General features: G+C 44.2%; 1 protein-coding gene across 1 annotated transcript in view; it reads left to right on the top strand.

Moving 5' to 3' along the window:
* Positions 1 to 18,690, top strand: part of XDH (xanthine dehydrogenase) — a 75,161-nt gene that overhangs the window by 15,844 nt on the left and 40,627 nt on the right. Inside the window, exons 5-14 of the mRNA XM_024196766.1 lie at positions 931 to 1,039; positions 3,234 to 3,360; positions 4,244 to 4,305; positions 5,384 to 5,509; positions 6,252 to 6,338; positions 7,134 to 7,275; positions 8,167 to 8,259; positions 10,149 to 10,300; positions 12,141 to 12,234; positions 14,359 to 14,468. Coding sequence (XP_024052534.1) covers positions 931 to 1,039; positions 3,234 to 3,360; positions 4,244 to 4,305; positions 5,384 to 5,509; positions 6,252 to 6,338; positions 7,134 to 7,275; positions 8,167 to 8,259; positions 10,149 to 10,300; positions 12,141 to 12,234; positions 14,359 to 14,468 — 1,102 coding nt within the window. The remainder of the gene's footprint in view (positions 1 to 930; positions 1,040 to 3,233; positions 3,361 to 4,243; positions 4,306 to 5,383; positions 5,510 to 6,251; positions 6,339 to 7,133; positions 7,276 to 8,166; positions 8,260 to 10,148; positions 10,301 to 12,140; positions 12,235 to 14,358; positions 14,469 to 18,690) is intronic.

The following is an 18,690-nucleotide window of genomic DNA, read 5'->3' as shown; positions in this document are numbered from 1 at the left end:
ATGAGGTCAAAGGGTGACCAAGAAAAGAAAAAGGATGGTGTCTCATTAATAAATCCCTTCAATCATTCTGTCCCCTACCAGCCAGAATATTTATTTATTTATTTTATTTTTGGGGCTACGCAGGTTGCAGGGATCAGGAGAGCTAATTATGAGGAAAGTTCCGGCTACATTGTTTGATTTCATCTTTAATCAGAGACATTTTCACTTTGTTCACCACCTACAAGAGGCGTGTCTGAGGTGTCCGAGCACAGGGCTGGAAGCCAGGAACTCCAAAGTTGTTATTCCCAGCTCTCATGTGTGGCCTGGGCAAGTCATGTGACATCTCTGCCTGTGTCCCTATTTGCTGTATACTCATTTAAACTGCCTACAGAGATGTTGTGAGGACTAATTAGTTAGTTTAATGTTTATAAGTGCTTTGAGAAAGACTAGTGCTTTTACCACTGGCCCAAATCCTGCCGTTCTTGCTCAGGTGAAGTCACTGGGAGTTTTGCTTGAGTTTGGGCGGCAGGATTTGGCTGGTTGTTAATAAATATGTCCACTTTGTCCTGTCTTATTTAGGTTTGTACGCTACACCCATCACCATGGCATCTGAGTTCCTTTCAGAGGTGCATTAAGCAACAAAGGGTGCATTTGGAAATTTCCACCTGGCCCTTTCCATCCAATGAAGAAGGTCTAGATATGACCCTGAGAGTTTCAGACTTCACAAGGACTCTGTTTTGCCTGAGTGGAGCTGTTATGATTCCAGTGTTCTGTCACAGGCAGCATTGCCTTTCTTTAGCCCATTTGCTTGTCATAACCAGGCTGCCTGGAATTGCCACTGTATATATCAGAGGCTGCAAAGCAGGCAAGCATCATGATTCCCTGTTTCCTTTGTTGAGCACTGTGGGCAAATGATTTTACAAATGAAGTGACCTTAACTTATGGTTCTAGCCACTACTCTGTAAATGCTTGTCTGTTCCCCATCTGCGCATTGCATCACATAGCAGTGACTACTGTTGAAGGCATAGGGAGCACAAAGACAAGGTTGCATCCCGTCCAGGTGAGCTGTCTCTGCTGTTAAATCTTAAGACAATGTAACCTGTGGCAGGCCTCTTTTGCAGATTCACCCTGTTAGCGTAGGGTTCTAACACCTGGTAAGTTGCTGCTTTTTGCTGACCCCTTAGGGGCATTCATGGCTTGTTAGCTGTGCCCTGGATACAAGGGAGGTGGGAACAGCTCCTTGGGCAGTGGGACCATGGGGCTGGGACAGACAGCTTCCACTGGAGGAACTCTTGGAACAGCCTACCCTGGGAGGAATACTTGGGCTGAGGTTTATCTTGTGTTGTTCTTACTTTCCATGTGAATAAAGCCAAAGCCCGGAGGGTGTGGGTTTCACCTTAGACCGCATGCGCAGACTTTGCTGGTAGTGGGAATGGCACCTCCGCATATGTCTATATTGTAACTCTCTGTTATAAGCAAACATGATATTAGGTGTCATTCCAGCTACACTGCTAGTGTTCTTGCTTTGGCCCTGCAACGTTGTATTGATCCAAGTCCTACACCAGGAGTGATCTTGTGGCTAAAGCACAGGACTGGGAGCAGGGCTGTGCAGGGCCTAGGTAGAACAAAAATGCAGTTTGCCCGAGGGCCCCAAAATGATGGATAGGTGGCTGCAGCAAATTTGAGTGAGAGGCATTGTGACCTGGTGCATGGGATCGCAGTGCTACTCCTGCTTGGCGCCCACCATCAATAGTGTGAAGAGCGACTTGCCTGCCCCAGCTGGGCCCACATCCCACTGTTGCTGGAGTTGACATAATTGAACCAGACCTGAGGCAACCCACCATGCTGGTAGCCCAGAGGTCGGAGTAGGGTCGGGAGTTGGGAATACCACTCCAGCTGGCAGTGGGGCCAGAGCTCAGGTAGAGGTAGGACTGGAAGCGGCCCCTTGGCTGCATGCAGGCAGAACCCCCACATCCTCATGGGGTGGCCAGCAACCCTAGAGGCCTGGGCCCTCTCTTACCTGCCATCCCCTCCCCTCTTCTTTAACCTCTTTCATCTCCATCGTAATATTTTGGAAGGGCCGGAGGCCACAGTTTCAGATTTTGTCCTTCCTGGGTCCCTCGAAACCTCTGTGTGGCCCTGACTGGGAGTCAGGAAATCTAAGTTCTGTTCTTGGCTTTGCCTTGGCCTTCCTGGATGACCTCGGTCAGGAACTTAGTGTTCCTCAGTTTCTCTACCTGTAACATCGGGATTTTACTATTTACCTCCCTCACAGGGGCATTGCTGAGGATTAATTCAGTAATGTTTCCAAAGGGTTCTGGAAGTTGTGAGAGAAATACAATGTGTTACTATTATACACTGGTGATACTACAGTGCAGTGTTTGGAGGCACTAGTTGTTTCAACTTTGCCAGAGATGCTGCCCTTGAGATGGAAATTAAGTTTTCCTCTGCACATAGCTAGCAGTTTGTATAGATTCTTTCCATGATGGTAAACCACAAAGAGAGAACACTTAGACCTAAAGTGAGATGGATGGAGATTGGGTGGCTCCAATTGGATAGAGCTTTTTCCTTTCCCTACCACCTCCCCACCCCCCAGGATCCAAACACATAAGCTTTGAGGGAAAATCCAAAGGCACAGCTGATTCTGACCAATAGCCCCTATCTTTATGATGGAGCAAATGGAAACCCAGGGACTCAAATACTCCTGAGGTAAAATCCTGGTCCCAAAGAATTCTATGGCAAAACTCCCGTCAATTTCGGTAGGCCAGGATTTAGGGGGGTGTCTGAAATCCAGACCCCAATTTTGCAGTATGTATTCACCTCGTGAGTCTGCCTGAAACCCATCTGAATGGACTAAGGCCTTGTCTACGCTACAGGGAAAAGTCGATCTAAGCTACACAATTTGAGTTACGTGAATAGCGTAACTCAAGTCGATGTAGCTTAGATCTACTTACCGCACGGTCCACACTACGGGATGTCAACGGGAGATGCTCTCCCATCGACTCCCCTTACTCTTCTCGATCTGGTGGATCACAGGAATCGACGGGAGAGCAATCTGCGGTCAATTTAGCGCTAAATCGACCACCAATGCATCGATCGCCGTTCGTCAATCCCCCGGTAAGTGTAGACAAGCCCTAACTCCTTTGGGAGGAGCTGCCCAGAGACGTGAGGAAGCGCTGACTAATGAGATCAGGAAATCAGCGTAGTGCTGCTAACAAGAGCTTGTTTGTGTTTTGTTCACTTTTTCCTCTCAGGAGAGAATAGCAAAAAGCCATGGATCCCAGTGTGGCTTTTGCACTCCTGGCATTGTCATGTCCATGTATGCATTACTTCGCAACAAACCTCAGCCAAACATGGAGGAGATTGAAGAGAATTTCCAAGGTAATGCCTATTCCAAAACAGACCTGCAGGCAGGCAGTTTTGTGCTTTTACGGGGGCTACATGTCCCTCCTCAAGTGGGACAGAGTGCACCTAACTTGATTGCTTTAAAACTGGCCAGTTACTATCAAAGTAATACCCGGATTGTCCAGAATGAGTTGTTCACTTTACATTGCTCAGGAGTGTGAAGTGAACAGATTCTGGCCGGAAATAGAGGAGAATTCCCATTGTTGTTGTGAATTATCTGCATTACCATAGTGCATAGGAGCCCCAGTCATATACCAGAGCCCCATGTGCGAACACAGAACAAAAGGGTGGTTGCCTCGCTGGCATAGAGCTAGCTTCTGCACCAACCACCAGCCCCACATATAGGGGTGTGCCCTGGGACGTGGAGGAGCAAAACTCCATTATGCCAATTCTCCTCTTGTGTAGGTTAGAGCAATCTCTTGGCTGCTTTAACTAATACTGGGGCTGGGATTGGGCTCGTGCTGAATCATGGAGTTGTGACCTGCACTACAGTGGCCACACCTGCTGAAGAGAGGTCAGCCACAGGAGAGAAATGAGCTCTCTGTTGCTCCAGACATTACATAACCGGCATGTTGAGATTAAACACGTGCAGTCAAGGCAGCTGAATGCTAAATAGAGAGAGCTGAAATTTTTGAAATGTCAGTGAAAATTTTCATTGCGATTTTGAATTTCTACATAAAAAAGAGAGTGGTGGATTTTGTGCAGAAATATTCCCAAAATTTCACTTCCCCCCATTTTCTGATCAGCTCTGTCTAAAGCTGAGCTGGGGAAAACCCTCACAGAATCAGCCTCTGACGTATGCACAGAAATTCTTGACTGAATGACTCTTAACCTTTCTCCCTTTGCACTGGCCATGCAGGAAACTTGTGTCGCTGTACAGGATACAGACCCATTCTGCAGGGGTACAGGACATTTGCTAAAGTAAGTGGCCTCAGATAACATTGCACATTTCTGGAAGGCATTCAGCAGGCTGACTTGCTCAACTGTTGATAAAATACACTGTTGGACTGGGAGAAAAAGGGAATCCATTTGCCAACCAGCCCCCCCTAACTCCCCAACCAAATCCTAAACACAGCCCTGGATCCTGTCAGTACGTGTGTTACACATTGATAACATGACAAGACCTACTCATTAACGGCAGTTGCTCAGGTTAGCTCCCTCTAATCACTAGAGTGCTCAGTGCGGTGGTCCCATGTCGGGTCACCAGTAAGCAGGCCTCTTTTTACCGTGCTTTTGCTAAGGTTCTTAAAAATACAGCATCCCACAAAACAGAGCAGCTCCCAGATCACCCAGGTATGTGCAGGTATAGAAAGGTGCCTAACTACGGTGCATGACTAGGGACATACAGCTGTAGAGCCCAATTGGGCAATTACTTTTATGAGAGTTGAACTGCAAAACTAAAATGACAATGGTGTTAAGCTGAAATGTCAGCGCTGAATATATCCCTCCCCACACGCACTATCCACCTGGAGTGGGGCAGTAAGCACAGCCATACATTTTTTACTTATTTTTAAAAAAGTCTCCTCCGGGGGGTTGTATGGAGAAATGGAGCACCTAGATACTACATTGATTGGTATTATGGACATACCTCAGATGGGTAGCGAACACCAAGATATAAAGCAATGATTTAGCATGGTGCACGTGTATATTATTCTGTGTAATGGATGAAATTAAAGAGAGGAAAATATAGGTAGTTGTGAAACCCATTAGATACTGGAGCAATCTCCGAAAGGAGATGGTGGAAGCTCCACTACTTGAGTTATTTAAAACTAAACGGCATAGAATATGCTATAAGGGGCCATTCAGACCCGTTGTAAGGGGCCATTCAGACCCACTGAAAGGGAGAGACCTAATTATTTGGCATCTTCCATCTCCAATTTCTCTGTTTCTATGATAGAAATTATAAATGGGGCAACAATTGCTTTTTCAAGTGGATGAAACCTATTTAGCTTGCTTGAAATCTACAGGTTTTTCTCTAAGCAGTTTTTTGCCTGTGCAGGACTGGAATTGCTGTGGGGAAGGAATCAATGGCCCAGGCTGCTGTATGACTGGAAAGGATGGAGGCTGTTGTGGTAGAAAAGTCAAGGACCCAGGTTGCTGCATGAACGAGACAAAAGACAACGCAGTAAGGCCTTGCCACACCTTTATTTTTTCTCCTCTTCTTTGTTAGTGTTTTGTAATTCAACTTTTATTTTGTACGTGCCAAAGCCTGAATCTTTCCTCTGATCTTATTCAGGCAAAGCACCTCAGACTGAGGGCTTGTCTACACTTAAAATGCAATAGCAGCACTGCTGTGACACTTCAGTGTAGACACTACCTATGCCCATGGGAGGGCTCTCCCTTCAATTTATGTAATCCACCTCCCTGAGAGGTGGTAGCTAAGTCGAATTTGAATTCTGAAGAGAATTTTTCTGTCGACCTAACACTGTCTATACAGGGACTCAGGTCAGCTTAACAACACTGCTCAGATTGTGGATTTTTCACACCCTGACTGATTTCGTTAAACCAACCAGGCCTCACTTTGCTTTTATTTGATCTGTGCTCAGGCAAATCTACCGCTGAATCTATTCAATTACCCCAATCTAACATTGCTATAAGTGAGACTGGAATAAAACCCTGTGTGTTTAGCCAGGCAAACTCCTGCTAAGGACAGATAAATATAAGTGGGGAGCTCAAGTTCTGGGCCATTGTTTAATTCATCTGTCTGTGTAATTCCACTCTATTAGTTGTACTGTTCATCATTTACAAAATAATGAAAAGCATTGTATCAGAAAGGAAAAATGAACCAGAGTTACATGTAGACGGAGTTAAGTCCTCTTGTTTTGAGAAAAGAAATTTCTCTAACAGGAATTTGCTGTGTTTAACAGACAATGGTGTCCTCCATCTTGTTCAACCCAGCTGAGTTCCAGCCTTTGGATCCCACCCAGGAGCCTATCTTCCCTCCAGAGTTGCTGGTAGGCGCATTCATGCAGCAGTGAATGCAGCTCATTGGTCTCTTTCTCTCACATGGGGTTTGAGTGACCCATGTGGCTCTTGCCCCAAGGAGCTTACAGTGTAAAAGACAGGCACCAATAAAATAAGACACACTTGCTGACCCAGAGCAGGCATTAGCATTCCAGTCTTTCACATAAGAGCCCTGCCAGAAGAGGCTTTCCATGGGGTACACAGGATAAGCTGAATCAGTGCATCCCCCAGCTGTCCGGGCCAGGCCATTTCCCGTCAGCACTACTCACTTTCAGAGCTGCTCTGGCTTCCTCTCCGATCATCCCCCAACTCCCTATGAAGGAAAAATTATGGAGGCTTGTGTCCCTGCAATCCCAGGCTGGGCAGACTTTCTACCACCAGATGCCCTGCACACTGATTGCACCATCATAGCCCAGAGTTGGGTCCACCAGGTGGGTGTGTTCTCCGCCTCCTATACATTTAACAAATCACCCTTAAAACTCAGTTGTTAGTTCTACGGCTGCTGGCAGCTCCCCTTGACCCAACTCAACATTAGCCAGTGTGCTGGTGCTCACTTTGTGAGGGTCACACTGAGTTTGTTTATGCCAACACCAGCTCCCTCTGTTTCATTTGTAAGAAGTTCCCGTGTTACTGGAGGGCAGCAATTTGGGCTGACTCCTATCTAGTTTCCGCTTCCTAATAAGCAGCAGTCATGCAATAAGGAGAATTGGCAAAAACAAAGCCGGGGCAGGGATTCTTGATGGAAACATTTCACGATCTGAGTCTGTCCCATTTTATTTTCTCAGACGCAGAAAGACAAACCCCAGGAACAGCTGTGCTTCAAAGGCGAGCGTGTGATGTGGATACGGCCCACGACACTCGAGGAGCTGCTGGCACTCAAGGCCCAGTACCCCGATGCTAAGCTCGTTGTAGGGAACACAGAAGTTGGTAAGAGGAAGAGCTGAGGCTCAGTTTGAGCAGTTGCTAAAGTTATCCACAGAAAGGTTTTCCCAAGCACAATGCAAAACCAGTCTGGACTTCCTTAAAGCAGCCCAAGTTAAACCCCCATGGGAGTGGTTTCTGGAGGGCATGTCGGGGAGGATTTTACTTCTTCCCACATGGATCAGTCTCACGAACATCCTTGTGTCCTGTTTGTTGGAGCAAGCTAAATAAGTGCTAATTCAGATCGGTGGGCCTTTCGTTCTAACTTGGTGCCAGTTATTAATGGGTTATTGACAAGAAGAGGCACACAGATACACAACAGACTGCTCTGGTTTTTGCAGGAAGGGAAGAGAGACACTGAAAATGTACTTGGTGAATCCAGTCCTGAAACTTTCAGCCGTTTGTCTGAAATTGTCCAGGGACTGGGCAAACTTCTTTGGAGTGAGGGTTTGCAGTGCTCTCAAACTTTTTTTTTTTTTTTTTTTTTTTTGGCAGGGGGTGGAGAGGGAGAGAGAGATTTGCAAAGCCAGTCTGATTTCATGAACAATTCTCCTCCTGCTATCTAATCCTATTTTCCCGGTCAAGTGCTGTTCAGCCTAACATGATGATAGCAATGAGTCAGTTATGTCCACATGCAATCTGGGAGCTCCTTCACAGGGGAAGAGGTTGGTGGATATTGCAGATTGGAGAGACATCTCATGGGTTCTAGCCCTGAAATGTCATTACACAAATGCCACCATTGGCCAGTGATAAATGTGGCCCTTCTTCGGGAACTCTTTAAGCCATTACATAACCTGCATAGGATGTGGTTACTGAAGTTCACTGATCTTTGTTACACAATAATGCTGCCTTTTCCCTGAGAAGCATCTAACTCAGGGAGTCTTGTTTTTCTTTGAGGTATTGAGATGAGGTTAAAGAACATGCTGTATCCAGTGATAATAGCACCAGCTTGGATCCCTGAAATGACCTTTGTTCAGCACACAGAGGAGGGTAGGTCATGAGTATTCATAATGCTATGCAGTCAGTGTGGTCTTTGGGAAAGGTACAAGGGAGGGGCTGGGTACACTGCCCCAAAACCAGAGAAACTAGAACTGCATTGATTAGGATGAAGGGCCCCCTTCTTTTATTCCCATCACCTTTTCCTAGGCCAGATCTGTTCAGCTTATTCATGCTAGGAGTGCCACTGAAATCAATAGGACAAGTTGCATGAGTAAGGGACGCACGCATTAGCCGCTCATCATTATTCTGAGATTAACTAGTTGAATTGTTTCCCCTTTATTGGGAGTAGATGAGGGGGAAGGCAGTTCTGAGTTAAATTTCAATACAAAGATTTCACAGTGCCCAGATGTTGTAAAGATCTGGAAACATATAGTAGTAAGGGCCAGGAATAGTCATTACTGGGAAAAATATTAGAAATTTCATAGCAGTTCCATGTGAGGTGGTTTATGCAAATTAATGGGTTATTTTGCATATTAGCAAATAATTTGCAAGTGACCATAATCTTTCATTTTAAAAAATTGTGCTTATAAGGCAGTGGTTTGATAGCCCATATGAATGAAGTCCTGAGCTTATCTGGCTGGCAGAAGCTTCCCATTCACTTTGCCCTGCCAGTATGACTCAACCTCTAGGGATATGTCTACACTGCAATTTAAGCACAAGGTTAATGTGACTTGAGTCAGATGACCCATGTTAGGGAACCTTGGACTTGAGCATCTATGTTGTATATTAACCCTATCTTAAGACTTTTCTAACCCAAGCTCAAATCTAGGGCTCTGGCATCCGCCCTGCAGGGTGCAGACCCAAGTCAAAATAACCATATCCCAGAGTCCCTAGCACTCCTTCTCCTTCCTCCCACCCCAAATATGGCTGCTCTAGCCCTACGACCTTGGCGCACTGTGGGAAAACTTTACTACCCACCCTGCACATTAGCAGGAAGCAGCTCGCTTTGCAAAAGGCATGATCAGTTTGTGCTCCTTTGCAAACCCAGGAGGCTCTTTGATAGTGCGCTTGCAGATTGGTGATAAGAACAGAATAGGATAATGCTGACCTGAGCGGCTGCCACTTGCAATAGAGTGGATGGCAGATTTTTGGGATAAAGGAGAGTAAGGAAGTTGTCCCATGGAATTGTGGGATACTTCTGGCTGACTCCCAGGACCCAAGTCAAGCAGGGCAATAGGGCTTGGACCCTGGGTCCCGATATAACTTGAGCATGGATCCTCCAGCACTGCAGGGTCCTGAGACCGTGGCTCCGAGCCCTGAGTTAGTACGTTTGCAGTGTAGTCGCAAGGGGATTAGGCTTGAGTCCAGGCTCAGGCATGGGTTTACGTTGCAGTGTAGACATACCCTAGAAGTAATTCAGTATCCATGGTCCAATGCAGTTCTTCACCTCTTTGTTGAGCCTAGCAACTCATATAAAGCTTAGTGTTCAGTTTATTATGTGAGAGTTGGAATTTAAATCCACCAGACTTATCTCAGATAGGGGCTCCCGTTAGATAGGAACAACCTGTATGTCACACCGACAACCTACGAGTGAAAGGTTCTGTAGCTCATGAGCAATTCCCAGACGCGTTTAGTCTCCCAATAGGTGCTGTCATAAGAGTGATGGTTGGTATAGTTGTGGGTGGTTCCTAATTGGTGGGTGCAGTTTGTGCGTGTGCCTGTTGTTGGTGGACTGTGTGGTTCAGTGCATGTTCGGTTAGGAGAAGTGGTTGAAAATTTTCAACCGGAAAATGGTATTAGTGAATGAATGAAAAAAAATATTTTTATGGGAAAAATGCAGTGCCTCATGCACCTTCCTCTGCAAGTGCCCCGGTGTAACTGTCTTCCTGGGAAACGTACACCTTGGCTGTTGGTAAAAATTCTGTTCTTCTCCCTTGTAGGTATTACCTTTGGTGCTGCCTGCACCCTGAGCTTTGTAGAAGTGGTGCTGAAAAAAGCTGTGGCTGAGCTTCCTGCCTACAAAACGGAATTGTTCCAGGCTGTACTAGAACAGCTGCGGTGGTTTGCAGGCCCACAGATCAAAAACGTTGCAGTAAGTGACTCAGGAAAGCTAGTGAGCTAATGCTGGAGGGAGGGGCAGGAAACTTAAATGAAGAAAACTCAGATTGAATAATTGACCCTGCCAGTATCACATGCCTAGTGCTCCTCTTATTATGCTGGGACATCTGAAAGACATTGTGCCCCTATTTGAAAGACATTATGTCCCTTTCTTGTGGATTCTTTTCCAATAAAATTCTACTGCAGGCCTGTGTAGGCTGTAGACTATTTTGCCTTGTGTTGTCTTTGGTTGCTATATGACAGTGGTTCTCAACAAGGGGTACACATACCCCTGGGGGTACTCAGAAGTCTTCCAGGGGGTACATCAACTCATGCAGACATTTGCCTAGTTTTACAACAGGCTACATAAAAAGCTCTAGTGAAGTCAGTACAAACTAAAATTTTATACACCCAATGATTTATTTATACTGCTCTTTATACTATACACTGAAACATACGTACAATATTTACATTCCAATTGATTTATTTTATAATTATATGGTAAAATCAGAAAGTAAGCAATGTTTCAGTAATAGTGCGCTGTGACACTTTTGTATTTTTTGTCTGATTTTGTAAGCAAATATTTTTAAGTGAGGTGAAACTTGAGGGTACGCAAGACAGATCAGACTCCTGAAAGGGGTAGAGTAGACTGGAAAGGTTGAGAGCCACTGCTATATGACATGCGCAGCTCACCAAGGAAAAGCAGAAGGAATCTGCTGCATTCATTACTATTACCAGACAAATGGGAAAACTCTAGGGCAGCCTGGAAATGAGGAGACATTTAACAAAGAAGCATTTAGGGTGAACCCAAAACTTCAAAGGGTCATTAAAACAAAAGCCTGACCAGGAAGCCTCAGAGCATTGACCCCATAATTCTTCTGTAAGCAAAAGAGACTCTGTCTTCTACAGTCTCTGCTACAGCTTCAGAAGGCAGCCCTCGATAGGGGCTTATCTGGAGTGGTGTTACGACAGGGCTGCCTGAATGACACTGGCCGTACCTGGGTCCAGGTGCTCTTTGGGTCCTGAAAAACAGACCTGACGTGGCTTTTTCCTTGTCTGAGTCTACCGATGCCCACGGTGTTTTGACTCTGTAAGGATTATGAGAGATGGGCAGAGGTGGATTGGCAAGGCCTGTCATACCTCAGTGCGACCCTAACATGGTCATCCTGCTCAGTGATGAGTGTGAAAGCTGATACTGCCTTGATGCTTAGAGGGTGCATCTTCCCTGTCCTCTGCAAAGCCCAGTTCAAGCCCTGCTTTTAGGGCTAACCAAGAATGTGAGCATCTAATGATCCTACTAGATATCTCCTCTGTGCTTTGCAAGTTATCTAGGGCTATGCTTTTTGAGGCTCAGAGACCTGTTGAATAAGAAAATCACTTTTAAAGCAGGCTGAAAAACCTGACATGAGGCCTTATGCTGCAAGGTTATAAGTGCCCTCAATTCCCAGCACAGCAAATGGGAACTGAGCCATTGAGCATTTCTCAGGAGGTGCTCTGCACCTTGCAGGATCAGGCCCTTCATCATGGCTCCAATATTTGAATTTTGGAACCATTATCATGAATGATTAGAGCATGAGGCATTTTTTATGTACAGGTAAGGAACATCCTTGAAAACCATTTCAGTCAAATGCCTTAGGATTGATACTGGCTCTGTGGGTTTTGTGTGTTCATCATTGGAATTGAATTAAGGCCCTAAAATTGTCACGGTAGCAAAACAAACCTGAATCTAGACAAACTCTAGGGTTACATGTGAATCAGTGATAGTTAGTGAAGTAGCACTAGCCAACCCTTCCCAGCTGTCTTCTAATTCATGTGTTCGGTTTACTTTATTTCAGGCTCTTGGGGGAAATATAATGACTGCTAGTCCAATTTCCGATCTCAACCCTGTCTTTATGGCATGTGGTAGCAAATTGACTTTGGTGTCAAATGGTAAGTTTATTCAAAGTTCTAAATGACAGTGTGGGATGTAGGGTAATCAGTAGTCCTTTCCCATGACTGCTTAGTTCAGGCCAGAACATAGGGGAAAAAACCCTGCATGTAACATTAAGGACTCTGTTTTAGTCTTTCTGGGCGCTAAAGAGCCAGGGAGAACCACAAGGCCTATCTATGTTCAACAGTCTCAATAAAGAATCCCTTTTGCCTTTGTAATGGCAGATGTTCAAAGGAATCCCACTAACACCCCTTCCTCCTCCCCCGCCACACACAGAAAATTAACTGAAAAGGTCCATTCCTGAGGAAGAAGTAAAGGGATTATGGTGACTGTGGGAGTGAAGTCCGTGTTTCTGTCACCATAGTTCCATGTACTGGACAGGGGACTGGACTAGATGACCTCTCGAGGTCCCTTTCAGTCCTGCGATTCTATGACTCTATGATCCCTGTGGGTCTTTGAGATCAGGGTTGTTGCCTGACTTTTCATAGAACCATAGGACTGGAAGGGACCTCAAGAGGTCATCTAGTCCAGTCCCCTGCACTCATGGCAGGACTAAGTATTATTTAGACCATGCCTGACAGGTGTTTGTCTAACCTGCTCTTAAAAATCCCCAATGATGGAGATTCCACAACCTCCCTGGGCAATTTATTCCAGTGCTTAACCACTCTGACATTAAGTTTTCCTTAATGTCCAACCTAATCTGCCCTTGCTGCGATTTAAGACCATTGCTTCTTGTCCTATCCTCAGAGGTTAACAAGAACAATTTTTCTCTCTTCTCCTTGTAACAGCCTTTTATGTACTTGAAAACTATCATGTCTCCTCTCAGTCTTCTCCAGACCAAACAAACCCAATTTTTTCAATCTTCCCTCATACGTCATGTTTTCTAGACATTTAATCATTTTTGTTGCTCTTCTCTGGACTTTCTCCAATTTGTCCACATCTTTCCTGAAATGTGGTGCCCAGAAATGAACACAATACTCCAGTTGAGGTCTAATCAGTGCGGAGTAGAGCGTAAGAATTACTTCTCGGGTCTTGCTTACAACACTCTTGCTAATACATCCCAGAATGATGTTTGATTTTTTTGCAACAGTGCTACACTGTTGACACATACTATCATACTAACTATGTTAAAGATCATATATGGTATTTGCTATTTAGAAGACATTGAAGGGGTTGGCTTAAATAGGATCCTTTGGGGAATTAAGAAAAAGTGCTGTTTGTAATGCTCTCTTGTGAATGGTGAAAAAGGCACATTGGGATAAGTGCTGGGTGAAATTTTTCAACCAAAACTGTTTTGGGGAAAAGAATAAAGATTCAGTAACAATTGTAATGTGTTGAGAACTTGTGAGACAAGGTGGGTAAGGTAATATCTTTTATTGAACCAACTTCTGTTGGTGAAAGAGACAAGCATTCAAGGTACACAGAGCTCTTCTTCAGGTCTGATATCCTGGGACCAACAAGGCTACAACAACATTGCAAACAACATTAGGAATTTGTATCAGTTTTGTCAAATTGTTTTAGCCAAAATCTCCCTTCTTAAAAAAAAAAATCCAAAAAAGTCAAAATTTTCTTCCATTTTAATTTTTTTGAAAATTTAAAAGTAAAAAAATGCTTGAAATTGAAACAAAACAATTAATTAGTATTATTTACTTTTTGTCTTGCTGAAGATTTTGAAAAAAATTGTGTTTTGGAAGATTATGTTTTTTTTCAATGTTTTGGAATTGCCAGCAAACTGAAAAATCATTTATTCACACATCCCTAATTGGGATGTTGGAAACTGGTTCACTTGGGTGTTTGGAATGAATTATGATCAAAGGGACACATCCCCAAATCTTTATTTCCTGTTTAACTCAGTTGTTATGCAGGCAAAACTCCCATGGAAGTCAGTGGGAGCTGTGCCTGTGTGAGGACTGAGCTGAACTTGAGGAAGTAGTTCAGGATTTGGCTAAAAAGAGTTAGAAATTAAGAGGAAAAATAACGGAGATCAGATCAAATTTAGTTTATGTAACTGCAAGGTCCTCTCTACATGCCTGACAATAATTCTTTACCTGGATGAAATGGGAGACTATTGCCTGATACGCTTGCCCAATCATTTGTTTCTCTTTCCTCTCTTTGTTCTACAGAGGGCAAAAGGACTATAAGGATGGATGAAAAGTTCTTTACTGGTTACAGAAAGACAGTACTAAAGCCTAAGGAGATACTGCTCTCCATTGAGATGCCTTACTCTAGGAAGGTGAGATGCTGGAATTAACAATAGTCTAATGGCTGTGTAAAGCTGATCTGGTGTTACTCTATAGGGGACCCAAAATGCCTAATGCTTCTAATCTAAACTAACCTTTCCTTGAAGACGGACTTCCAGCAGAGATGTGCTTAATTAGCCCCCTACAGGGTCAGCTAGAAAGAAGGTCATTTTTAGAATGGCTGCCCCCCTCTGGATCACAAGTGTTCTGTGTCCATTTTGGCTATGGTAATATGCCACCAGAAGAGGGACTCCAGACATTATTTAAGTCTCTTCTAGTGTCTGTCCACCAGACACATATAGACCTTCTCCATGTAGTTAACCTTTAGGCTATCAAGAAATGTGGGTGGTTCCACAGAAGATAAAAACAAGCCAATGGAAATTAATGGAATATTTTTAACTGTAACAGTTGAGAATATTTTTCTCTGAAGCTATCTGACAATACAATTTTTAAAAATAAATGATAAGTGTTATGAACATCTCTACTTCCTTCTGGGTGATTTTCTAGGAGGTGGGTAAAGACGTGAGTGGGAGAAGCTGAAAGGCTTTTCTACCCAGTGTTTTGGCTAGTCTAACAAGATATTTCCCCAAGAAAGTCCAAAACTGGACTTCTTATCCTCAGCTAGTTCCCCAGTGCAGCTGTTTTTTGGACTCTTCACTGCTAGTTAATTGTCAAAAACAATTCTGCTTGCACTGTGATGGGGTGTTGTGGTTCAGTTCCATCTCCATAAGGAGCAGGATGACAACTCAAGAGGTAAAGTACCAGAGCATTGATCGGTTGACCAGTGAAGTTGTGAGCCATTCCTCTATAACAAGAGTAGGGCTGACATGGGGAAGCAGGCATTATGGAGAAATGCACAGCTATACATAAGTGAAAACAGAGAGAGGAGTCTACCAAATACAGGCCTTTAACTAGTACAGGAAGTAATCAGATCAGCAGAACATTTCACCTGAGTGTTTTGGGGCTTCCCGCCCCCACCCCCTCCCCAGGTGAGTTTAGATCTGTCAGAAGGTGCTAGTTTAACATTCCTGCAGATTCAAGTTCCCTATTGATCACAGTGAAGCTGGTGGCACTGCAAACTTCCCCATGCAGTTCTAATGTAATTAACCATTGGAACAATTTACCAAGGATTGTGGTGGGTTCTCCATCACTGACAATTTTTAAATCAAGATTGGATGCTTTTCTAAAAGCTATAGGAATTGTTTTGGGGAAGTTCTATGGCCTATGCTATACAGGAGGTCAGACTAGATGATCACTGTGGTCCTTTCTGGCCGTGGAATCTATGGATCTATGTTTCTTGACTATGCGCTGAAAAGTTAGTCTCTAGGGATAAGAAGGTAGTGCAATCTCTGTGTCCATACAGTCTTTGACCTATTTGCTGCGACTGTAAACAGAGGGGCTGGTCAGGGTGGTGGTTTTTGCAATGTGGACTTTATTCTGCTGGGACCTGGACTGAGGCCATGAAACTCACTGTAGACTGAACAATGATCAGATCTGTTCATTACTGGCCTGGTCTGAATTTTAACAAGTCACACAGAGGTAAAAGGCTCTATATAGCATTATCAGTAATGAATCATACTATTGTCCTCCTCAGAACCTAAATTTTTTCATATCCATTAAGACCATCATGACTGGTGTGGAGAAAGTAAATAAGGAAGTGTTATTTACTCCTTCTCATAACACAAGAATTAGGGGTCACCAAATGAAATGAATAGACATCAGGTTTAAAACAAACAAAGGAAGTATTTCTTCACACAACACACAGTCAGTCTGTGGAACTCTTTGCCAGAGGATGTTGTGAAGGCCAAGACTATAACAGGGTTCAAAAAAGAACTAGATAAGTTCACGGAGGATAGGTCCATCAATGGCTATTAGCCAGGATGGGCTGGGATGGTGTCCCTAGCCTCTGTTTGCCAGAAGCTGGGAATGAGTGACAGGAGATAGATCACTTGATGATTACCTGTTCTGTTCATTCCCTCTGGTGCACCTGGCATTGGCCACTGTCGGAAGACGGGATACTGGGCTAGATGGACCTTTGGTCTGACCCAGTATGGCCATTCTTATGTTCTTATGTTCTTAATTGACATGACCTGTAGGTCATGCTAGATGGTCACCAGCTGACCTTGAAAAACCAAAGCTACTTTTGAACTCTTGGCATATCATGAGCTGTTGACTGATCTTTGGCTTATGGAGATCAGCTCAGCAAGACTAAAGTTCTTCAGTGGATGCGCAAATCTATATGGTAGGAGGATTTTCCCTCTTCTAAGTGGCAGTCAAGGTGTTCTGAGATCACAATTTTTGGCAATTGGTAAACCAAGCTAAAGAAAGGCTGGTTTAACACAGTGCTAGTATAAAGGATCTGATTTTCCATTGTGTTACACCAGTTTTATACTGGTGTAATTCTGTTGATTTCACTGGTGTCACACCTGTGTAAAGCTGGTATAACAAAATAGAGATTTCAAGCCCTGTATTCAGCAATCTTCACTGTTGTTCAGTGTTGCTGTAGTTTTGTTACACTGTTGTTTTATCCCATGGAGATGGGTGAATGCTGATCCCTCTAGTTTGTATTGGTGAATGCTGTGAATTCATTGGTGGATGTTGATCCCTCAAGTTTGTATACCTGCACTTTGGGATCTTTTCATCTTGATTTTTGCTCTGTATCCTCAGCTTCATGATGTAAATGGGTTTACCCAGCAGGAGAAAATTCAAAGGGTGACAACCACCCCCTCCTTCATCTCTCACATTAGTGTCCTCTGATTGTAATGTTATTATTGGACATCTCCACTGGCCTCCCTCTTTTGTGATGATTGACTGAGAGTGGGATGGGGGAAGAAGCTCACATGGCAGTGATATTCCTGAAAATGTGAACATTTGCTATTACACTTTGTCCATTGAGTTGGCATTGTTAATGTGATATAAGCTGAGGATGCTGTCATCTGACACATGTCGGGGAGGGGAAAGAAACGGGTAATTTGATTTGCATCTGTAACTCCTGCTGCTACTGGGAAAACCCCTTCTCCCTTTGTCTTCACAGCTCGGAGTCAAAAAGATGTGTTTTTACTGACAGATGACTAATGCAAGTTAGCTACTAAACCACTGTAAAATCCTAGTGGAGACAAGGCATGGTAGTTTTACCGTAGTATAGCTAGCCAAGGTCAGCAGTGTGCTGGGGGAGCATAGTGTTGACCTTGCGTAGGTACATGGTGGGGCAATCTGCAGGTGCCTGGTTTAGCTTGTGTTAGTTATCTCACTGTAAAAACCACACCTTTTGGGCAGTGAAGACATAACCTTAGATATGGAGTCTGCAGGAGATTTGCTGAGTGTCAACCTCTCACTGTCATTTCATTACTGGAAAGCTCATTGAAATGCAAAGTGAGGGCAGAGGCTGCATTTCCTCTTCTTTGATAGTTAACAAGTGTAACAAGCAAAGTGGCAGAATGATATGCGCTGGCAAGGAGGGCACCAATACATGCTGCTCTCATATTATCCGCTGGCTGCCCACTAATTAGGGCCATGTGTGGAAAGATGCATGGAGGATGTGAAATGAAAGCTTCAGCTGTGCACTTCCAGTAATGAGTTCGCAATGCACAAAACCAGGCACTTGAGAGAGTGCACTCATTACAAACAATAGAGGCTGCTGCTGCCGGGGGATAATTAACTGACCAGAACTTTCTGCTGCTCAGTGTCTTGCATACATGCCATCACTGAACACTTTTTACAGCAAACTACTGAAAAGAGCGATATAAAGGGACTGATTCTTTGCTTACCGCAGGATACCAGTAATTTCAGTGGGAGTTTCTCATATCCTGCATGGCAGGGAAAGACTAGGTCCAATATGAACTAAGGCCCTCCCTATCAGCTAGTTGAAGCTGGCATTATTTGTACACATTGAGCATCATTAGTTGCAGGTGAACTGGTGTGCTTTGTATGTTGCAGCTATTTATGCCCTAAAGAAAATATTCTGAAAAAGAAAAGGTTGTTGTGCTCCAGCATGGATGTGAGTCAAGTGCTTGGCAAAGTCCTCTGCACTGGGCAGAACAAAGTCGCAAGCCCCTTGCCCACCAACTCCGTTATTCCGTCAAATGCCATCCTCTGTGTGCAGTTTGGACAAGTTTAGCTGCATGCTGACCTTTTAGACAGGGGTAAGTTGTAGCCACACATCAGCAGTCCCAGTCAAGCAGGATTGGGTTCCCTTGTGCCTCAGAAGCTATATTG

The sequence above is a fragment of the Terrapene carolina genome, unplaced genomic scaffold (assembly GCF_002925995.2).
Source record: "Terrapene carolina triunguis isolate 2854851 unplaced genomic scaffold, T_m_triunguis-2.0 Scaffold406, whole genome shotgun sequence".
In the NCBI taxonomy this organism is placed as follows: domain Eukaryota; kingdom Metazoa; phylum Chordata; order Testudines; family Emydidae; genus Terrapene; species Terrapene triunguis.
Note: the sequence above shows the minus strand (reverse complement) of the source record. Positions and strands in the feature narration are given on the sequence as shown.